A 23,872-nucleotide genomic window follows, 5' to 3' on the forward strand; every position below is an offset into this window, starting at 1 on the left:
CGCATGGTAAAGTCCGCTCCTCAGTTGAAGAGACTCAAGCGTATAGATAATCCCAATACCGTCATCGTATTGACTACTAGATGACTGCTAGAATAAGCCATACTTGCCGTATAGATATGCTAATATTTTATGTTAGGGCTTTGCAAGTAGTCCGAGGCTCAAGATATATATTCCGGAAAGGCTGAAGCGGAAGAGAAAGCCACAAATCGCACCTTCCCCATGTTGGAGAGACTTTATAGGTATATCAACAGCACATATGATCTCTGCCAGGATCGTCTCTTGTTATTCCTACCCCGGAAGCAAAGCCATGGCGACATCATTGATGAGCGGCAGACCGGATCATGATACTCTGCCAGGGGTCCCGATTGGCTGGTGCTGGTTTCCGGGGAGATCAGCCGTTTTCTTGAGCCCAGCGGCGCAACAGTTGTCACGTTTCCTGTCCATTCTCATCCATGGATCGGGCCCGACAATGCATTTGTCGTCGGGTCCGACTACGGAGTATACGGTGATCACGTGGCGGGCGACCCAGGGCGGCTACGTCACCATCTTCGGCGTATAACAGCGAGTGGAGCCGATCTACTAACCGGGCGCCGACACCTGCCATCTAGATCTTCTCCATCATGGACTCAGTTTCACTCCCCTTTATCCGCCCCAAGCATATTCGTCCCTCCAGCGAGCAGCAAGCCGGCCCTGCGCTTCCCGCCAGACGGAAAACCAGTCTCGCCTGCAGCAACTGCCGCGCCAAGAGATCCCGGGTGTGTTTGGCCTTCTGCCATTTGACCGCGCTCGGCCTACTGACTATACTATTGCAGTGCGACAACCGGAAACCCTTCTGCTCAGAATGCGTCAAGGCCCGCCAGCGGTGCGTATACGAGAACTCGGACAAGCGCAAGAAGGAGACCTGGAAAGCAGCCATCAGCAACCTGGAGCAGAAGAACCGTCGCCTCGAGGCCATTGTCAGGTCGCTACGGTGCAACTCGCTCGACAAGGCGGTTGAGACCCTTCGCCAGCTACGCGAGAACGGGCACGAGCTGGATCATGCCGCTACTCCGCGACCAAGCGTGGGTTCCGACACCGGCTCCAGCGACCAGAGCCCAACCCAGTCACCCAGCCCTCGTCCGAAAAGACCAGTTGCGCATATGCAGAGGTCGCGCAGTTCCATCACGATCGACCACGACCCCACTGTGTCTGTAGGGCCTTTTGGATTGCCGCCTAGAGAGATCACGCGCCGTGCTGTGTCTTCGTTCTTCTCATGCGGTGGGACCCTGTTCTATATCATGCCGCGAGAGGATTGCGAGAGTATGATTGAGACAACTTACGACAGACCCGAAGATGCAACGAGAAGCGTGGTCGGTCAAATCTGCGCAGTTGCAGTCGTGGGGAGTCACTATTGTACGGATGATATCCCGGCCTCTGCCAAAGAGAAATATTTTGACCTCGCTTCCTCGCTGCTGCATGATGATGTGGAGGATGATCTGAGCATTATGCGCGTGCATGCTTGCCTCTCGATATACTTGATCTTGCTCAAGAGCACAACGGCGCGAGCTATAACGGGTGGGTCGCTTTTCGATCTTCAATGGCGTCGTACTAACAAATGGCAGCGTCTGGCCTGAATATCGCACGGTACAAAATGCCGGTATACACGCAAACCAGTAGTGCCGACTGGAGAGAACGGGCTAAAGTAACACGGACGCTCTCCTTTATTGAGTGGTCAGTCAGACACTCTAATCAGGTTCATTGGCATTCTAACCTCGATCTCTAGCTGGTTATCCTCGACTCTTGGCTACAAGCTCGACTTGAGACAAGACGAGATCAAAATGGTCGGTAACGTCCGCTCACCCTTCATCTATAGACAGCTAATCTTGCAAGGTTAACACTCTCGCCATGTCCGAGTCGATGGAGAACCCTACCAATCAACTCTGTCCGAACCTGATTCGGTGGCACGCGTTTAAAATCGCATACCTATCAGCTCAGGTGTACGATCTCGTTCATTCCGCAGCTTCCGTGTCAATAGACGATCTCCAGCAGCTCTCTCTCGATCTAGACACCTGGCTTTTGGAGCTTCCCAACTCCATGCGCCTGGACTCGCTCATTACTGCAGACGATGCGGCTAGTGAAAACTTCGACGCCGCAAGCCGACCGATCCTCTTCCTACATATGATCCATATCACTTCACGAATCATGCTTTACGAGCGCGTGATGCACTTCACAGTAAAGCAGTCCCTGAACCCCTCAGACGAGCTGGTCGTCCGGGAAGTGTTGCGCTTGCCGGCGGATACCCACCAAACATACCAGTCGTTTGCGCAGCACTTGGCTCGATTAATAAGACTTCTTTACGACAAAGACTGTGTCCTGGCGAGATGCTGGCTTACTATGTATGTTTTGTGTGCCACCTGTCTTAGTAACGACTGCGCTAACTGAATCCAAGCAACGCCTGCTACCATTCAAGCATAGTCCTCCTACTGAATGCCGCCAAGAATCTGGCCCTCGTAGCCCAAGACGACGGAGCCGAAGACGAAGCTGGACGCAAGGATCGACCGGACTTGGAATCGGTATTCGATAACCTGGTGCATGTCCGGTTCTGCCTCCAAGCACTGGGCGCCTGCGAAGACTGGGATATAGCCGCCATGCGCCTCGTCGATGTCGTTAAACCGTTGTATGAACGTCTGCGACAGGCGGTTGAGATGGAAAAGTCTCAGGAACCAGACCAGGCCGTTGAAGCCTCGAAGTCGCCGTATTCAATGCCAGATCTGAATATGGGTACTGACAATGGCCGGCAGGTGGAGATTCCTGCGCGCCTGGCGCATATCATGCATCAGTCTGTCGCGGCCATGAAGTTGCCGTACCAGGAGGTGTGGGTTTAGTCTTCGACTCCTTTCTGGTTGTGCTCTGGCCCTAGCAGCCTCGCCTTTGGTAAGTCAACAATGTTAAGCATCTAGGCATTGCGCTGCACAGATGTTATATTCTTTCGTTCCAAAAGGAGCCTAGAGCGTGAGCCTTAGACCTTACGCTCTGGATGTTACTGCTTGGGAAGCTTGCCTTGAGGCCAGTCCCGCTACACTGTACCTATCAATCGAAGCTCCTCGCTAGGGCGCTACTGCGGCGATCTATCCAACGACCAACGGGCCTACGCGTAGCCAAACGCAACGCAGTGTCAGAGCAGAGGCCGATAGTGTTCCCGCCACTGCAGGCCCATTGCCATGTGGGAAACTGGCTTGCCTGCCCTCCTTTGCCTTGCTTTGGTCGAAGCATGGAAGTCTTATCCACCAGTCCCCAGCCAGCCAGGCGTCAAAGCACACGCCCAAGCCAAAAACCAAGCACAGGCGCGTATATCATATCGCGTCGCATGCACGAAGGATCAGCACTCTGTCCCACGGGCGACGTCATACATGCAGCGGCTGTGGCATGCGGATAATGTTTCCGTGGTCGATGGTTACGCGGTGGCGGGCGGGCGCAGGGTCCTGTACCCGGTACCTATTAGCAGATATCTGGGTACATGACATGAGTACCTGTACATTGGACTACGCACAGTTATGGATTCTTCATTCGGATGGAAGGGCTGCTAGTCACTCCAGTCACGGCCATTTATGGGCTTACCTATTACCTATATGGAATTATGGATGGGTTGACGCGGATCCATGGGACACGGTACACCCGACCCGTCTCCATCCGTCCGCCGGCACGTCTGGTTCAGGGGCCGTAAGGCCCGTAACCAGGTACGACCGCAAAGACAAGTCTAACGGTCTCCGTACGGAACTTACTTCGTCTCGGAGAGAGCAACGAGAGTGCTTCCGGCACGCAATAGGATGGGACGGAGTTCCATTTGGGTGATTCCTGTTTTCGGTTCATAGTTTGCGCACGCATGTCAAGGCTAGACAGACGCAAGGCTAGACAGACGCAAGGCTAGACAGACGCAAGGCTAGACAGACGCAAGGCAAGACACGCAAGGCACGCAAGGCAAGGCGAAAAGGATAGGGATGGAGGGATTGATCAGCCTGGCTCGCGGGAAACACATCCGCTGCTATGGATGAACCTCCAGCTTGCGCTGAGGAGGTCAGATTATACCTGTACGGGATCGGGAATTTATATGTGAATTATGGGGAAATAGTAGATAGAAGGGATACTGAGAGCAAGTGAACGTCGATTCGGAGGATGGCAGATGGGCGCGGGCAATTACATACCTTAGGACTCGGATGGCGTGGATGGAGGTTACAGAGGCGTATGTGCTCCGGACTACCTACCGGTAGGTAGACGATGGCAAGCACCTCAATGGGATGGATACGAATTGCTACGAACGACGAACTAAGGTGGATGGGAAAACGCGACATAGCAGAGAATGTGTATATAGCTGAAGTGGAATTCTGTATGCTAAGCCTTCCTAAACCTAACTTACTTATGGTATGATATGAAATGATATGCAACCCCATGCTAGACATCACTCTATGTACATTCCCACCCCATCCCTCCCAGCCAGACTAAACAGACTCCAACGGCAACCCCCCATACACAATCGCGGGATCAACCGGCGAAATCGGCGGGAGACTAGGCGGGGGCCCATCCGCGGGCGGGCGCGGGGCCCTCAGCAAAACATGGAAGATAGTCCAGACGCCCCTGAAGACGTCGAGGCGGTCCTTTGCATCAAAGAGATCGTACCAGCGCGTGCGCCGCAGCTTGAGGATGTGCCAGGGGTGGTCGGGGTCGGAGCCCGCGGTTGGGGAGACGGTGCTGCGGCCGTTTGTGATGATGTCGATGTAGCGGCGGTGGATGCGGAGGTGGAGGATTGAGAGGTGGTGGTTTAGGGAGGAGAGCATGTAGATCTGTGCCTGTTAGATTTGTTGATGGTGGGGGTGGAGGGAGACGTACGTCGTCATAAGGACAGTCTCTGTCCCGACCGATCTGGATATACCGCATCCGTTTATCCCAGAGGCCTGGGCCCGGCGAGATGATCTTCCACTTGTCGCTGCTGCTCATTGCGCGTCGTAGGCCCGGTCTCCGTAACGCCGGTGGTTGCGGGCGTGAACTTGAGCGCGGCCTTCCCATCAACGCCGCGGCTTGCTGTTCCTGCTCAAGCATAATGCGCACACTGTCGCCGATGGCATCGTTCGGCGCTCCGCCCCATCGAGGCTTCGTGGTCCACCACTTTCCCTCGCCGGGCCGCACCTCAATTGCGCCCTCGCGCGCCCGCTCCTGAGCGGCCAGAAGCATAGCGCCGACTTCGCGGACGAGATCGCAGGTGTCGCCGAGCCCGTCGCCGTGTTTTTCGTGGGGTCCTCGGAAGACGGTCTCAGGGCGGCATTGGGCGACGAAGAGGGGGCCCTCGAGCATCCCGTTGCGGGCGAGCTGGCGGTCCTTGGGCGAGCGCGTTGCGAGGAATGTTTGGCGGACGGGGAAGAGAAGGGTTCCGAGGGAGAGCTTGGGGGTGTTCATGGGGAGAGAGGCCTGGCAGCCGAAGGGCCAGGCTGCCATTTCCGTGAGGGCGCGGACTGTCTCGTCGCGGACGTCTTCTGGCATCGCGGGCCCGGCTGCGATGCGGCGGCCTTTGTATTTCTTCACTAGTTCTGGTTTTGTGTTGTCTTGGGTGGTGGTTGTGGTCGGCGGGTCGACGTCCATTGGGGTAGCCTCAATGACCTCTGTGGTCTCGGTATCCGCCTCAGTATCGCTCGGCTCGGGCGACTTTGGCCGCTCGAAATACTTGTCCAGGCTGTCATCCCAGTATTGTGACATCCGTTCCAGCGCCGTCCAGAACTTCCTCGTCTGCGTCACGCGGACCCGTTCGCGACCAGCGCGAGGCGGCAACCGGGCGACCTCCCGGAACGCATCGTCATTGTCCAGCAGCAATTCTTGCTCTAGTAGCTCGTATTTATCCTTGGTCGGGTATGGGTTCTCGTTGTCCATGAAGATCGGCGTTCCGTCTGCGGGGGCGGGGGATCCGAGAGATGGGTTGGGGCAATCCAATTCCCACGGCAGCGGAGGAGCGGTCTTTGCGCCATTGTGACGAACAATTGCGGATAGCGGTACGTCGGTCTCGACTTTGAGGTTGAGGTCTTTGAATTTGTCCGGCGTGATGTCTTGGGGACGACGGATGGAGGCGAGCTCTGCTTGGAGATTGCGGAGGGAGTCTTCGGAGGGAGTGTCGGGGACGGCGGGGACGCGGTAGACTGGAAAGTCGAGCTTGGTTGGAGGAGGCGGGGGAGAACGTTCTGAGTCAGGGTCCGACCCGATTGCGGGGAGGCCTGCAGGGAGACGTCGTTAGCAGTCGGGATGGAAATGAGGCGTTGAGGGGGGAGGGCGGGTGGCTTGGGGCAGATAGATTGAAGACGTGGACTTACCCATTGTACTCCATCCGAACATGATGACGGTCTACTTGACGAAGCGGAATTGCTCGAATGCACGGAGTTCAGAAGCGGCAGAAGACCAGGAATGCATTCAGAAGATCACATGCGACTATATTGGCCTGAAGTCCAGGAACCTCGTGGGCGGAAAGTGTGGTTCAGGGGATGAGGGGGAGAAGTGGCAAAAGGCCCAAATCATTCAATGGAATGCGCGAACTAGATCAACCAGACGATGCTAAGCAAATGCTGGAGAAAGAAACGCCGAACTGAAGATCAAGGAGAAAGCGTGGAAGGAGGGGGAGCGTCCAAGCGACTGACGAGTGACGCCCGGCTCAATGTCAACTGCGCGGTGGAGCGACATGACACAGCCTGAAGATCCCGTTGTTTCGGTGTTTGCGCCAACAACTGCATCACAACACTTGGAACACATACAGTAGGAGTCTCAGAGGACTCTCAAAGCGTTTTACCCCTGGACTATGCAATTGAGCAGTCAGATCGATGTATGAGCCCCGATCTGACGGACAGGCATGGTCAGGTGACCTGTAGAGAGAGTCCGGAGGCAAAGTCGGACCGTAACCGCTGACTCAGCGCAAATGACGTAGCGTTTCCCACCTTGACACTGGACAGCAACACCATCAACACCAATCCATCGGTATACGTGAATACGAATCATGTGAGCGGAGCTCTTGTCTATTCCGTACCTGTCTCCATGATGGCGTGGTAGCTGATTGACTTGTACTTGTTTGCCCTTTAGCTCGTCGGACCCCGGTCGGACTAACGTTGTCTATAGATTGCTTGGCCCAACCCATTGGACGGATTCTGTTTCACTCTTCCTTCCGATGTGATCCTTCAACTCAGGAACATGCGTCTTCGTCTGGGCTCGCCCCTGGCCAGGGACCCATGTCTGGGTAGCATTCGCACGGCCGTCAAAGCCGTTGCTTGGGGTCCATGCGCAGCCCAAAGGCTGGAGGAGGGCTATTCTTAACTTGCAGAGGGCCAGGCCTGATCTTCCGACTCCTTCCAACCCTCTGCGCTGCCTGCTCTCGACGAGGGACTCCTGGCGAACCTCACGACATGGCCTGACTGGCTTTACACATACACTTTCTCTGACGCATTTCGCCTTTACTGCTACTTTTATTGAACCTTCTTGCCGTTTGAGGCCCTCGCTCATTTGCCTCAACCCTCCAATGTCGTCAGCCGTCAGCTTAGTTGAGCGCTGACTGCCATGTCCACAAACCCTTCCATTATCTTCTACCAAGGACTCCGATGTACAAAGATCCGACGAGCACCAGCAGCAACCGATTCCGCTACTTCTCCAATCGACACTCCCTCAAACACCTCTATCGACGCACCGTCACCTACTGAGACATTAGCGGAAGACGGAAATTTAAGCAAGACATCTCCTGACCAGTCTTCTACCGAAAGGACATCTGCGGTCGCGTCTGCTTCGGCTACTAGTATTCCAGACTTTGGAACGGCTTTCTCGAACCATACGTCTAGCCGGGATTCAGATTATCTGTCCGACCTAAATACCATCCACAGCACTTTATCTACAAGCTCTACTCATACAACGTTCGCTACCGAGACTTCAACTCAGCCTACCTCATCCACATCGTCCACGTCGTCTGTCTCAGACGATGACTCCGGCCCTCCATACGCTCTTCTATTCGGCATTCTCTTCGGAATTCTTGGGCTCATAACACTAATTGCTCTCATTGTTCTTCTCATATATCGCCGCCGAGCTCGCCAAGAGTCAGATGCAGATAGTCTGCAAGATGACCGGGCGTCTGCAAACTCAAGGACAGGCCTACGACGCGACTTTCGGTCGCAAATGTCTTACCTTGACGACGCATCACCAACCGCTTCCGCTTTTTTGAACTTCCAGGCAGGAGCTGCATATCGACCTGACGAACAACATCACCAGAGCCTACGGTATTCAAACCCATTCTCGGACATGGCCGCGGTGGCCGATGAAGATGTATCAACCACCTTTTATAGCGAGAACCGCACACCTGCACTCCCCCCAGAATCATACACAACCGAAAGACACTCATACCACAGCGAAACAAGCCTCGGCAGCACAATCGTACTCCCTGGTCGAAGCAGCATGGGAAGTGAATACTCCAGAACCCAATCCTCCGCAAGACCTCCGGGCAGCGGAACGAGCCAGGGAAGTACACTCGTTCTCCCGGGCAGAGGGAGCATTGGCAGCGACGACCTAGTGCCGAACTTTTCCTTCGCGAAACCGCCAGTTTACACATCGTCGTATACGTATTCGAAAACTACCGTTCGCGTCAATGGGCGGGGTAGCTCTTTTGATTTGGATGATTCCCTCGCGATGGTTTCGAGGAGTTTCTAGCTGCGGTTACTTGTTGGCCTACGCTACGCTGCGGGGGACAGGGAATCTGCATGTACGATAGCGAAAAAGTTCCAATTGTGCTCTATACTAATGCTACGCTATGCTTTCTATCTCAAATGATGATCATCTTTCCAGCCCCGCATCTGATTGAACAATATATACCACACAGCTACGTACGGAGCCTAGTATCCTGTTTACCATGATGCTCCTTGGAACAAAAAGGAGGCACCCCCAGTTGCCTAAAACCCTCCCCAACGCGAGCATTGCTAGGCTTATTGCATCCTCAAGGATTCCCTGATGGCCTAACCCCCATGAGCCAGCTTCGGCCTCGCGAGACTTCTGCAACCGCGAACATATCAAAGTCCATGCCGTCGTGTAATGCATACGGGCCCTGATTCTCATCTAAATGAGTGCCAGGGACTTGTTTGGTGTGGCGTAATTGGCTACCGCTATAAGAACAACGTCACGGATGTGTCTTGGGGTGTGAGAGACCCTGGTCAATGCATTTGGGAAGGAGGGACCAGGGAGCAAGTACCTACCTAGACAACTCGAAGGTCCCTTCCGACTACGCCCCGTCCAACTCCCACATTCCTGACGAACAGAATCTCCGAGAGGCTCTGCGACTTTTCGTCGCCCAAATATAGAATGCTCACGCCAACCAGAAACAGGGAGGAAGCGCCCGTCCTCATGTCAGATTCCAGATGAACGGACGAGTTCGTCGGCGAATGGCAGATTGGCAGAGACGTTGCACTCACCCTCCTTGTGCTACGCTGGCCTCGTATAGAATGCCTGTCTTCTCTATCAAATCACGACAGAGACGGACGTTTGACCAGTTGTTGCACGACATCTCACTGCAACGGCCAGATCTGTTTGGACTCTTCAGCCTTGTCCCTGTGAGCCTTTAAGGGGGGATCGATGCCCACCCGCCTCCCCGACGTTCAACATCGAACAAACTCAAATACCAGACCCCAACCGAGCCCCCGCCATCAGAATGTCACACAATACCGAGCGCCGAAGCCACGAGCAAGCCGAAGCCGGAGCCGGATCCGAGTACGAGCTTCTTCCCCGGACTGGCTCGCCCCTACCGCCCCCGCAAGAATCACCACCAGACCCGGGCAGATTCCAGGCCTGGTGGTGGAAGAAACTGGACACCTGGCTCTTCGAGATCCTGGCGATGATCTTCAGTCTCACCTGCTGTATTGCAATTGTCTGCATCCTTGTTACGTTCAATGGCGAGCCCCAGCCTGAGTTTGCCTATGGACTTACCCTCAACGCAATCATCTCGACGCTCGCAACTGCGTCCAAGTCGTCACTTATCTATGTTATCTCGGCTTGCATTGGCCAGTTGAAGTGGATTGGGGTCTACAAGAGGAGGAAGCAGATATATAATATGGAGCTCTTTGATAGCGCCAGCCGCGGACCACTCGGTGCGATCTTTATGGTCCTGCAAGATAAGGGCCGCTCGCTTGTATCTCTTGGTGCGGTGCTGACCATTCTCGCCCTGATATTCGATCCATTTGTCCAGCAGGTCCTGACGTACCGTACGTTGGAGACTGTCGAGGCCGCCAACTCCAGCCTTGCCATAGCGAAGCGGGAAATTGTGTTTGACGACCTTTACGATCAGCAGGATCGAATTACGCCGATTGGAGTGTTTGCGCAGGCATCCGAATACCTGCAACCAATCGTAACATGTCCTTCAGGGAATTGCGAGTGGGATGAATTCGAATCAGTGGGGCTGTGCAGCCAATGCGAAGATATCACCTCTCAGACTACGTTCAAATGCCCCGAGTTGGATCTCAACTCATATTTAAACTTCTCCAAAGACGTGCCGTACACGACCGTGTATTCATCGTGCCGACTAGTCCCTCCCCAAGGCCAAGAGAAGGCAATGAACGCCTCGTTTTATTTTAGACGCGAGACTAATGCTGTTACTCTCCGGCTGTGGATATACGATTCTGTGATTTGGCCCCTCAGCACCGGCTTAGCTCGCCCCGGCGCGGAGGTCTATATGGGAATAGAAAGTCCAGCCGTCGTTGTCGCCCATGCGAATCTGACGCTTGTCAACACGACGAATATAGGGCTACCCCGGTTCTTAAACTTGGAAAAGTTCTTTCGTCCTGGCAAGGTGACGCAATGCGCTCTTGCTCTATGTTCCAGGAAATATAATGTCTCTGTCTCCAACGGGACAGCATTGTTCAATATTTCATCACCCGATTACGGCAGGGTCTTTGAGAATAGCTTGGGCAGCAAAGTCAATGTAAGCTGCTGGAAACCTTCACATGGCGCCTCTCCTGAATCCATCAATTTCACATTGTCGAACACGTACAACAGATACATCAATGTCTCCGAGGGGGCGTTCTGTGGAGTAGGGGATTATACGAGTATCCCTACCTATCTTCAAGGCTATAGAGAGTCCCTATACAAAGCTTCCAATACCTCGGATTTGGCTCCAAGCATCAATACGACCCGAGTAGACCAAGTCGCCGCCAATAGGATCCTCGACGTAGGACTGGAATCAGTGATGAGCAATATCGCCGATACATACATCAAATACGTGCTCGATGCCAGCAACGTCACTGTGAACGGCGACATCAAGGGCTTACAGGTCTACGTCTTTGTCCACTGGGCCTGGCTCGTTCTTCCGTGTGGGCTGGTTGTCCTTGGGGCTGTTTTCCTGGGGTTGACGATCCTCCTTAATAGCAGACAAAGGCTTCGCCCGTGGAGGACTTCTGTGCTTGCTGTGCTCTTCCATGGCCTGCATGGTCCGAAGAGTGAAGCTGAGCTTACGAAGACTGATACGGCAGGTCAGATGGAGCAGGTTGCGCAGAATATACATGTTCGATTGAGGAGGGTTGATAGTCTGAAGGGGCTTGTGCTGGATCGGTCTGCTTGATTGTGTGTAAGGGACATCTAGCATCGTGTGCTTAACCTTGTCTTACTCTGTACTACTCATGGGTCTTTCAATATACCTGCATTGATTATCGCATTCCACTCTATTTCAGATCAATACCACCACCTGCTCCTTGTCCTCCGCAGTATGATAAATACATGAACCATCCTGTATCAAGATTTTTGATAACAATTTATATCACCCCCTCCGCATCGCCCTCGTTGTCCCGACCAGATCCCTCTGGCTCCTCAAACAGCTCCAAGTGGTCACAGTCTTCCCAACCTATTTTATAGATTAAGTTGACGGATCGCCCTGCTTTCCTGCGCGCGTGATGGAGCATTGCCAGATATAGGATTTTTGTTAGCCACTGCTGTCATCAAATCAAGTATGGTAGGGTACCTTGGACAGAAGGGGAAAGCGTGCACATACCCATGTACGAGAGATCCTGGTAGGGTACTCGCGTCAGTGTAAAGCTAAGGTACACTCTCGCCTCGACGCTCTCGAAGCCGTTTCAGGCTCCAACTGCCAGCTGCAGAGGTCCCGGGCCACTGCCTGGAGAAAGGTCCTTACCCCCGCGGACGCAAACCCGACATCTAGTAGCTTAGGATTTCGTTCCTCTCGCGGCTTGTCACAGGATGGATCATCTTTCTTCGGCTGACATCGAGGGCAAAGAGGGCCTTAAGGACCCAGTTGGCACCCAGCTTGTGCTGGAGTTAGCTATTTATAACAGCCATGAATGCATGGTCTTTATCGCCCGGCTGCCCGAACTCAGGCGTAAATCGCGGCCTGGTCATCTTCCAGCAAATTATATCATCCGGGTCCTGGGCGCAAATTGCCTGCAGCAAGTTTATACAGCAGGAGTTCACGGGGACTCGACGTCTGTGAGCCCTAATAGGGCGCCAGTAGGTTGTAGTCCGGGTATGAAGAGAGACGCGAATGCTTTATTGGCAGTTTGCTTGTCGAACTGAGGCGCCATGTCGTCAAAGGTGCCATTTTGTGGGTTATCAGAGAAAGATTATTAGCCAGAGGCAGCTGGAGAGTTTCATGTTGCCAACGCATATGGTATCCGGACAGGTCGATGTGCAACTCCCGGAATAGATTTGATATTAATGTCATTCCAACCACCTCGGCCTACTTGGGTGACCTTCCGCTATTCCATAGTCCGTTTGGTGACTGCAAGCTATAGCTGACTGTGCAATGCCCGGTTGCCTACGAAAGCCTCGTGGTATTGTATATGGTACTTGGACAGTTCGACGGTGGACGGCGGCAGTGTGATCGTAGGGAGACTAGACAATCAAGTTAGCTTCAAACCAGGGCTCTAGCTACGCTATCCAGAAGGCTGCGTACCATCATTTTGGGAGTGATGTCAATTTGGATTCTCTTGCCATTGGGACCCAGTTCAACACCGCCAGATTGCACTAATTAGAGGCCTGGATTATGGAAGTATATCCACTCAGTTTTGCGTTCGGTACCTCTGGTTAAGGTTCGAACGTCCACTATCTCGATACGAACTGGTTGTTGGCCTTCTGAGATCACTATCGCCATTCTCCTGAAGAGGTGAAGGGAAGGGCTAGATGAAATGGCATGGATGACTGATGATCTAGCTTGGACGGAGCTATTCGGGGATCATGACCTCAGTGGTAGAACGAACCTAGAGGGAAGCAGTACATTTCGACATCTCCACCTCGCGGACGCATGTGAGGTCGATCTTCGTCTCGGGTATATGGCCATGCAGATTGGGCCTCTGCTATGGTTGGTGTTCACTCAGTGGATGTGCGGAGTATCTCAACCGAATTATAGGTTGATTTTGGCTTCCAGTTGCCATAGTAGATGGCTCTTTGGTAAGGGTTAAATAAGACCGTCAAGAATAGGTCTGGAGCCTTAAATATAAACAGGTAGGCTCGTTCAGTCTCCTTGCCTTCGCCAAACGGGACAAGTATGTAGAATTAAGATTCATTTGACTTGTAGTGGTGTAATGGAGACTGCCTGCCAGTTCTGGTGGTGAGATTGTGATAGTATATGTGCTGATCATTCAGCCTTAATATCATCGTTAGCGCGCAGAGCAATTGCAACAAGAATCAGCGCTATCTAGGTAGGTAGGTGCGTTGCGTGGCTGATTAGGGTTAGCTCTTTTTAACCAGCTCAGCAACAAGCCCGAACTCCTAACGCTTGCGTGCTGAAATCCACTTTTTGTAAACGGGTTTGAATTGGGCGAGGAGAGAAAGGTATTATCTTCCGGAATTCTTTGTTCAAGTCCCAATCCTTGAGCGGCTGCTTTACCTTGGCGATGGCCGCCGTGATTTCCTCCATGTGTAAGTGCGGCGAGCCTGAGGTCATCTGCTAGCTGTTGGAATATCAAGTACAACTCCTCAACTCATGGAAGAGCGCTCCGCATCCCACTTGGCACATCAACAACGTACTGGAATGGATGTCCTTCCATAGGTCTAATTACAGTGTATCCGCCCGTCCCTGGTGTCTGGATTCTTTTCGCAAGGCTGTTCATGCTCATGCAGGTAGGAACTGCTGTATGCTCTCCCACAGTTCCACTTGCAGCGTTTCATGAAAGCTCTGGGCCCTTGTAGGGCAAGCCAAAGCAAAGTGCTGATGAATTGCGTAAAGGTAGAATATCCTCAAATTTCTTTGGTAACTGGCCAGATCTCTAATGGCTGCTCGTGGCAACCTTGTCTGTTGGACGGTCTGCAGATTCAATGAGCCACCTTTCGAGATCGCAAATCAGCCTTCGAGCTTCCGCCTCAAACAATGCGTTGAGCTCTTAATTCTCCGAATGTCTCAGCGCTTCACGAACGGCCTCAGGAGTCCGACACCACAGTCTCCCACTTTCAACATCCACAGGCCAGCAGAGAGCCCAGCTTACAAGCAGAAGACGGGCACAGACGGTCTCACCGGGACACGCGAGAGAATCCGATGCTTTTTGGTCCCTTTGCGACCCTTCTTGCTCTTCTTCTTCTGGCCGTTCGAAGAGCCAGCTTTGCCCTTGCCTTACCCGGAAGGATCGGAGGAGGAACCGGCAACAACCTCGTCGTCTGGACACTTGCAGTAAACGGGTGCTCAGGGGACAACTATGGCTGCATAAGGTCAGCAGGTACTGCGAACTGTGGACCCAGGCATTGATGCTAGACAACCAAGTTCCCCTGCCCCTAGTCACTCGAAAACCCTAGAAAGGCGATCACGATGTCGTGGATGTAACAGCAGCAAGAACCTGCCAGTTCGCCTAGCGACAAGTCCTTATGGCGTTGAACAAAAGCTACCGAGTTGGTGTACCCCATAACAACAACATGGAATACTTCCTGACGGCAATGCGAGCTGACTGCATGTGCCAAGCGCCGGCGGTGCTTTGGTTTATATTCCTGATCTATGCACCAAGCTACTGGGTGGTACAAGTGGGGTTTTATTAATCATGCCGGTCCAATTCTCAGAATTGAAGCTCAAAGAACTCCCCGGCGCGAAAAGCATCTGTATAGATTTGTCCGGACAACGGATATCTGGAGAAATCATCGCCAGGGCCAGAGACTCCTAATGGAAATGGGAGAATGTTTGTGTGTTTCAATGAGTGCTTGAATCAATGTTTCTGATATCCCATACTCTGCTGATTCTATGGTACTCTAGAATGTCAGTGAAGACAGCAACCCAAGGAATCCTGATCAATAGAAAACCCTATATGGAACCTGGCGGTTAGCTTCCATTTATAGCATTTATATTCCGGGTTCCTGGAAACCCAAACCGTGGGGCCCTGGGTGTGATAAGGCTAGGTATGGTAGATATCTACACGGCGCTGCAGTGTCTATCCGCGATCCCTGTGGCTTTCCCTGGGACAAAGCCAACTTCAGTGAATTTGTCTACCATGACAAGCAGAGTGTTGAACCCGTCGGATAATAAGATCCATCCATGGTGATAATGTCAAACGGCACCGGTGCGGGTAGAATGGCCGGGGGCTGTAGGCGTCTTCCCATCCCGCCGTTGGCTAGTTCGGGAATATGGTGGAGTCAGCGTAGCCTTGTTATAACCACGTGATTTATAATAGTATTATAATAATATAATAAGTAATTATAATATTATAGTATTTTTTAAAATTTATATATATAATTAATATAAAAAAATATAATTAAAATATAATTACCTGCTAAAAATATATTATATATTATTTTAATTTAAAAATTTTTTATAAATTATATTTTTAATAATATATTAGCTAAGTACAAGCTATATTTTTATATTTTTTATTTATTTTTAATAAAAATATATAAATATGCAGCTAAATATACTATTTAAAAAAATAATAATAAATTATAATAAATTTATAATAAAATTTTTAATATATACTTTTTTAATTATAAATTTAGCTTATAAATATAAATTTTTATTATTATTTTATATTATTAAGCTTAAAGCCGGTTTACCAGCTATATTTATTTTATATAAAAAAAATAAAAAAAGTATTAGCTTTGCGTGTAGATAAGATAAGGTTAATTATTAAATATATTAAATTATTTAACTTTTTAGCCTATTTTAATAATAATAAACCTATAAATATAAATACCCGTGGGAATAAGTTTTATTATCACGGGAAGGGGCATTTTAAGGTAATTTAAACTACATATATGCGTTTTTATAAATAACTTTTAATTTATAAATAAACTAGGTAAACTGCTAGTATATTTACGGCAAAGTTAGAGAGTACCTATAAAAGTCTATTACATTAAGCATCTCCTGCACGCCTTCATCTCCCTTATTCTCAACATGATCTATCAGGCTCGGAAACAGCAGAAGGAGCAAATAGGATGGTAAGGCAAGCCCGCCCGAGCATGCTGATACCCGGGGCCAGCCCTAACAAAGCAAAGCGTACCTATCCCCTTTTATTATACTTCCGATCCCCTTTAGGGTTGTTACCCTGTCTTCGGTCTTCCAAAGAGGTGTTATTTGAATCCGCCTTACCCTGCCACTAGAGTTACCAGCTGAGAGGCATACACACTTAGATCAATGTGTAATATGTGTGTCTGTATAACCAATCTATCCTAGAGAAGTTAATAAGGGAATAAAATGGTCTCTGATCTTCTGTTCGGTTTGAATCATCAGTTGACATGCGCCCCTCATAGAATTGGTCGCTAACAAAGGTGGCGATATCAGGTGGCATACGATACTGAACGTTTAGGTGTGCAAATACTTCCAAGGTTAACCTTGGTCCCTGGACAGATCTGAATTGTCTCTGTTCCCGTAACCCCGCGCTTACGGAGAACCCCATCACATCAGAACCATAGCTTTTGTATATCATCAGATATTCTTGTCGCCGACGGACACAGGGCGACGGTAGCAGTCAGGATTCTGGCCGGATCCGAGATGATTAACTTGTTATCAACTTTGATATGGCCCCAGTTCAAGACCCTAACCGACCTCAAATCCTTGCAAATGGCCATGGCCCCTGTCCGAGTCATTTGCCACGACGGCGTTTCACCTTTTCTTTCGGCGAGCTGACTGAACAATAGGGTACTATCCAGGTACACCAAGAACCCTTCAGACTTTGAAGCCCTACATGAGCGCTACTCCTCCGCCATGCCAAACCCTAACACTACAGCGCCAAGTTAGGGTTAGCTCGCACAGCTTTCGGAGCCTTGTGCACCGTACCATAGGCACTTGAGACCGGGGCGTGGGCGGCGGCAACGCCACGGCTCGCCTAGTGATGGTTCCCATCCATGTTCTGGAGTTAATGCAGCGCAGATGCGTACGTTTTCCAAGCAGACGCGGAAATCCTGTTTTCTATTAACGTCTAGCCTGGGATTTCTTGCCGCACTAGATGAATAAATAAATAGAATAACGTCTGCGTTATAGGGGCAATAAAGGCAGTTTTAAACCTGCCTGGTATGGTATCTCAGAGGAAGTAAACAACATGACCGTGGTAGGTATCTAACTGGTTATCCCGGGACCGGGGCTGCATTACTTGCAAGTGCATGTATAATCTCGCGATTAAGATCTCTTTAATCTGGATTGCAACAGGAAAAGGGGGCTGTAAACAAGACATGGGGCCGGTGCTGAGCAAGTTAGGGCTTCTGAATCAAAAGATATCTTGCTCCTTGTCTTTTATTATGCAGTGTTTTCAGATACTGTTGTTCCTGCGGACACCCTATGTCAGGCCTGTGGCGTGATGGTGTCTAATATTTAAATGTATCTAACAAGGTGTGAAGGTTCCAGAGCCCTGGAGGTTCGCTTGCATGTTATTATGAGAGCAAAGAGGTCTGACTGCGAGCTAGTGTGATCAACCTCATTAGAAGTAAGATTGATGATAGGGCTAACTGGTCAGCGACTGGCCACTTACTAATTAGGGGACTTACCTCTTCTTTTTGGGGCTAGGAGTAGGAGTTAAGCGGCTAGCATTACTTTCACGATATCTAACTAGTTAGAGACTGGTTAGAAACAGGTTATTACTATACTTACCTCTTCCTTACAGCTCGAGCCTTCTGGCGATTGACGTGGTCCTTGATAAGCGCCTTGTACCATTCTGTCACTTGTTAGTGACCGGTTGGTGAGTAGCGCCCCTCCTTGCTGAACAGCCAGTCTTCTTCCGCAGATTTAGGCACTCTGCGGATTAGATACTCAAAAGGTTTGAATTGTATCTTCAATTCCTCGCAGGAAATGAACTTAACAAAAAATAGTAATATTACAAAGCTGCCATTAATAAGACTGGTTATTTAGATTAAGACTTTAAAAATATTTACTAAGACCTAACTACCATCCCGCCGTTGGCTGGTTTGGGAATATAGTGGAGTTAGCGTAGTCTTATTATAACCACGTGATTTATAATAGTATTATAATAATATAATAAATAATTATAATATTATAATATTTTTTAAAATTTATATATATAATTAGTATAAAAAAATACTAGTAAAATATAATTACCTACTAAAAATATATTACATGTTATTTTAGTTTAAAAATTTATTTTAAATTATATTTTTAATAATATATTAGCTAAGTATAAGCTATATTTTTATATTTTTTATTTATTTTTAGTAAAAATATATAAATATATAGCTAAATATGCTTTTTAAAAAGGCGGTAATAAATTATAATAAATATATAATAAGATTTTTAATATATACTTTTTTAGTTATAAATTTAGCTTATAAATATAGATTTTTATTATTACTTTATATTATTAAGAAACTAGTTTGCCGGCTGCATCCTATTTATTTTATATAAAAAAATAACCTAAAAAACATTAGCTTTAATAAATACTAAAAAAAAATAAAAATTAAATTATAAATTAAAGAGATAACATTTACCCCTAAAATATTTATAAAATAATAAAAGTTATTATAAAAAAAAGTTAAACTTAGTTACTAATATTTATATAACTAAAGGCACTATTACCTGTAATCCTTTTTTTAATTTTAACTATTTTTTTATTATTTTTATTTTTAGCTTATTATTTTTATTATTTTTAAAATTTTTTACTTTCACCCTGGCGTCGCGAGCGTGCAAATAATATTAATTATTAAATATATAAAACTATTTAACTTACTAGCCTATTTTACCTAGTAGTAATAAACCCATGGGTATAAGTACTTATAAAAATAAGTTTTATTATTTTAAAAAAATATATTTTAGGGTAATTTAAATTAAATATATATGTTTTTATATATAACTTTTAATTTATAAATAAACTAGGTAAAATACTAGTATACTTAGGGTAATATTAAATAGTATTTATAAAAGTTTATTACTTAAAGTATTTTTTATATACTTTTATTTATATAAAGGTTTTTAATATAAATTAAACTAAAATAATGTATAATTTAATTATATATATAATAATTAAGGTATTAAATTATATATAATAATATAAAGTATTTTATAGCTATTACTTTTATTAATATAAAATATATAGGATAAATAGTTTCTAGAAGTTTAATAAAATTATTTAATATAATAAATTTATTTAAAAAAATATAATATATTATTTTTAGGATTAGCTAGCTAAAGAAAATATTAATATTTATTATTAATATTAATAAAGGGTTTTATAAAGCTAAATAAATATAAAAAAATATATTAGCTTTATTATTTTATTTTTTAGGATTATGCTTTATTATAAGAATTTAATTACTAATATTTAAAAAAAGTCCGGGCTATTTAAGGGGCTAGTAGCTTTATAATTAATAGTAATTAAAAAAAACTTAAAAGTAGTACTAAACAATATAATGTTAGACTAGGAAAAAAAGTAATAATTAATAAAAAAGTTTATGCTTTAGGTAGGAATAGTGCTAGTATTACCTTTTTAATTAAAAAAGTTTTTTTAAGTTTAACTAGTAATAGTGTTTTTTTAAGCTTAACTAGTAGTGGTGTTTTTTTAATAATACTAGGTGGCTATTAAAAAAAAATATTAATATATTATAAAATAAAGGCATGGTTATTATTATTTAAAGGAATAAGAATTAATTATTGCAAAGGAGAGTATTTTAATAAATATAGGTAGTTATTTTTAAAAAATAAAGCTAAAGGCAAATATAGGTGTGTTAGGATAAAAAAGAATAAGTAGATTATAAAAACTAAAGGTAAATAAAAAATACTATAGTATTTTAGTTTAAGGTAGTTAAATTTTTATTACTAAACACAAGTTCCCTAGATTTATTATAGGTAAATTTTGCAATTATAAACTAGCTTTTTATTATAAATAAATATATTATAAAGGTTAAAATTAATAAATAAATATAAATGTTACCTCTAGCCTAAAGGCATTTAATTTATATAAATATATAGTTTAAAATAATAAGTATTTATTAACCTAACACTAATCCTATCTTAATATTATATAATATTATTAAATACTAATAACTAAAGCAAGCTGTGGCAACGTTTGGAGCCACATCCTGACACACGGGGTTCTGCCGTGCGTTACCGCCTTTATAGCTACTTTGCCCGCTTTACGGGACTTAGTGTGGCAGTGGCTGCCACACCACTCCAGTGTACAATGGTTCTGCCGTGCTTTACCGCCTCTGTAGGTACTTTGCCCGCTCCGCGGGACTTAGTAAAATTTAAGACTTTTTAAATTTATATAATATTCCTAATAGCTACCATAAATAGTAGCATGTTCCTAAAAAATAAGGTCTTAACTTTCTTTTTTTATTATAGAGTTAGGCAATTACTTTAACTAGCTGTTAAAAAGCATCTCCAGTAATTAATAACTTATATTATTTATTATTATTAAGTAGCTATTTTTAATAAAAACTATTTACCCTTGCTAAACACTATAACTTTATAACTCCTGTTTATAACTCCTAAAATATAAACTTTTAATTTACAAGCACTAAATTATAAATACCCCTTTTTTACTTATTACTAATTTTTATAAACCTTTTTTTTTTGCTGTATTATACTCCCCTTTTTTTTTATTTACTACGCCTAACTAACTAACAGCTTTTTTTGCAAAGTAATAGCGCTATAATATAACACGCGCCTGCCAAGAATAACACGCGATTATATGGTCCACTTTATAGTATTAAAGGTGGTAAAGCAAGGTAATTTAATATATAAAGTTTAAAACTTTAAAACTACATTTTATAACATAAGACTTGGCGGACAAGGGCAATATTATATATAAGGTAAATTTAATTAGGCGCGCTATTTAATTAAAAAGGTTTATTAAAACAGGACATGGATAAGTGTTAAATATTACTATATTAATATAAAAAAAAATTAAATTTTTTATTACCTTTACACCTTTACTAAAAAAGACTACTAAGCATAAAACCTAAAAATAACATGCTACGCCTTTGCCTTTTTTATTAAACTAGGCTATAGGCAATGCAAGAATATTTAATATAGCTTTAAAATCTTTTATAAAAATATTTAAGAAGGTTTTATAGGATTATTATTTTATAAAGGCTAGTATATAATAAAAATAAAAAATACCTTACCTTCCTATACTACCTAAAATTATTATACTAATAATTATTAAGCTATTTTTATTTAACCTCCTGGTACAGGAAACTCTAAAAATTATTATACTAGTTATTAAACTATTTTTTTTACGCTTTTTAAATCTTTAACTTTATTAAAACCATTATTTTTATTTTTATTATTATTACTAATACTACTAATATAAAAAAGACTACTAACACCCTTTCCTATACTATTAATATAAAGGCCTTAAAAAACTTTAAATTTTTAAACTTTAAAATCTTGTTACACGCTATTACATAGCCCTATATTATTTTTAATTAGCATAATATTTAAATTATAGGATTAAAAGTAAATTATTATTATTATTAAAAAAAATACTGGCCTGGAGTATAACACTAGTTTAAAATATAAAATTAATTATTTATATTTATTAAAAATGTTAAAAAATATTATTATTATATATTTATAATTAATTAGTTTTTAAACAAGGTTTTGTTTAAAATTAGTACTGCTTTTATATTTCCGCCTTAGCTTAAGTAATAATATTAGTATTACTACTAAGTAATTAAAACTTTAGCCAACTTCTCTTTTAAAACTTTAACTAACTTCTTTAAATTTTTAGGATTCCTTAATTTACTTTGCATATAAACTACTCCCTAGGCTATTTACTTATTTAGAACGCATAAGGACAAAACAGCCTTTAAAGTATTTTAAAAAATATATAGCAAAGAAAAGGGAAGCAAGGATAAAAGCTAAAAATAGGAAGCCAGGGGAGCAAGCCGCTAATTACTAGATACTATAACCTACGGGTAATGCCATGGCTTTTATAAATACCCAGACTCTAGTGTTACAGGGAATAATTAATAATATAATTACTTATATATTAAAAGGTATTCTACCCTGTCTTAAAAAACAAGAAACCAAATAATAACGCGAATAAAAATTAAAAAATAAGCAAGCTTATTATAAAAAGCAAGCCAGGCTAAATTATTTATAGTAAAAAAAATAAAAAGCGCAAGAGCGGTGCTAAAAAAGGTATTAAAAAAAAAAAAGACTAAGAGGCAACCTGGATAATAATAGTAACTTATTACTAGATAATAATAATTAGCATAATAATAATAACAGGCGTGATAAAAATTCTAATAAACATAAAGGCTAATAATACTACTTAAAAAATAAGGACAGGCAACCCTAGGATTTTAAATAAAGGGCTGCTAATATAGGATTCTTTTTTTTAAATATACTAGCTAAATATAGCTTTAAAAATATAGTAAATAAAAACGGAGTTATATATTACTAATTAGTACACTTATTTATAAAATATTTTTAAATAATAATAAAAATAAGGTTAGTACAGCAACTAGCACGTAATATTAAAATATATTTTAAAAAAAAAGTATTAGTTTAATATAATAATAAATTAACTAATATTACACGCCGCGGGCTAATTTACTTAAAAAATATATTAAACTAGTATACAGCCTTAAAAACTAGGTTTAAAATATTATTTAGCTAAGCTCGCGAGAGGCTTAATATAATATATTATACCCTAAATAATATATATAACCGCGTGTTAATAATATAGTATATTAATATAATATTATTACTTTTAAAGTAATATAAAAAGGGTATTATAAACTTTTTAATAGTCTTGCGTGCTTAAAAAGGTCTAGATACTTTATTATAAGTAATAATAAATAAGCTATAAAAAGGGTTTATAATAAAGTAATTTATAAAAATCCTAAAATAAAAGTAAATAAATTAATTTAACTAATTTTTAAGACATTTAACTGCTAGTATTCCTTTTAAAGTAATAGTATTAGTATAATATAAAATAACCTTATTACCTTAAAATTTTAATTTAATTTATGGCCCTTTTAAATAGTTTAAATAATATTTTATAAAGTATTAGTATAACTAACCACCCTAAGGGTGTTTATTATATTACCTATAGTATAACTAACCCTAGGCGCCCTAAATAGCTTAATTTTTTTTATTCCTAAGCACCTAAGTATAATAATTTAATAATTAATAGTAAGCCCTATAAAACATGCAAGAATATAATAACTTATAAAAAGTTTTATAATAATAGTAACTAAAGCAAGAAAAATAAAAATAGCATGTTTATACTAAGCTATAGCCCCCTATAAATATAAATATATAGCTATAAGAAGGACAAGGCTATATAACTAATAAAAACTAGGGTGGCTATTAACCACCACCACGGAGATATAACTAATAATATTAAAAAGTATATTATAATAAAAAAGGTGTAGTACTAAACAAGTTTCCGGAGGAATACCATAAGTATATATAAAATAAAGCATATACTAATGCTAAATTTTTATTATATAAAGTGTATTATAGTAACGC

The 23,872-nt window shown here is 44.0% G+C and overlaps 5 protein-coding genes across 5 annotated transcripts; 4 read left to right on the forward strand and 1 right to left on the reverse strand.

Annotated features, from left to right (window-relative positions):
* Window positions 1–620: 620 nt before the first annotated feature.
* Window positions 621–2,864, forward strand: DSM5745_02625 (uncharacterized protein; the record flags this gene model as incomplete). Its single annotated transcript, XM_026744641.1, has 6 exons — window positions 621–755; window positions 813–1,554; window positions 1,602–1,710; window positions 1,763–1,820; window positions 1,870–2,375; window positions 2,429–2,864. 6 exons carry the CDS (start codon window positions 621–623, stop codon window positions 2,862–2,864), a joined length of 1,986 nt encoding a protein of 661 aa, XP_026607804.1.
* Window positions 2,865–4,542: 1,678 nt separating this feature from the next.
* Window positions 4,543–6,351, reverse strand: DSM5745_02626 (uncharacterized protein; the record flags this gene model as incomplete). Its single annotated transcript, XM_026744642.1, has 3 exons — window positions 4,543–4,611; window positions 4,654–6,233; window positions 6,330–6,351. The coding sequence occupies 3 exons, from the start codon at window positions 6,349–6,351 to the stop codon at window positions 4,543–4,545; spliced, it is 1,671 nt and encodes a 556-aa protein (XP_026607805.1).
* Window positions 6,352–7,557: 1,206 nt separating this feature from the next.
* On the forward strand, window positions 7,558–8,691 carry DSM5745_02627 (uncharacterized protein; the record flags this gene model as incomplete). The annotated part of the gene is made up of 1 exon (XM_026744643.1): window positions 7,558–8,691. One exon carries the CDS (start codon window positions 7,558–7,560, stop codon window positions 8,689–8,691), a length of 1,134 nt encoding a protein of 377 aa, XP_026607806.1.
* Window positions 8,692–9,682: 991 nt separating this feature from the next.
* Window positions 9,683–11,584, forward strand: DSM5745_02628 (DUF3176 domain-containing protein; the record flags this gene model as incomplete). Its single annotated transcript, XM_026744644.1, has 1 exon — window positions 9,683–11,584. The coding sequence occupies one exon, from the start codon at window positions 9,683–9,685 to the stop codon at window positions 11,582–11,584; it is 1,902 nt and encodes a 633-aa protein (XP_026607807.1).
* Window positions 11,585–14,243: 2,659 nt separating this feature from the next.
* DSM5745_02629 (uncharacterized protein) lies at window positions 14,244–14,642 on the forward strand (the record flags this gene model as incomplete). Its single annotated transcript, XM_026744645.1, has 1 exon — window positions 14,244–14,642. One exon carries the CDS (start codon window positions 14,244–14,246, stop codon window positions 14,640–14,642), a length of 399 nt encoding a protein of 132 aa, XP_026607808.1.
* Window positions 14,643–23,872: the final 9,230 nt, after the last annotated feature.

This window comes from Aspergillus mulundensis (genome assembly GCF_003369625.1).
Source record: "Aspergillus mulundensis strain DSM 5745 chromosome Unknown scaffold_1, whole genome shotgun sequence".
Classification (NCBI taxonomy): domain Eukaryota; kingdom Fungi; phylum Ascomycota; class Eurotiomycetes; order Eurotiales; family Aspergillaceae; genus Aspergillus; species Aspergillus mulundensis.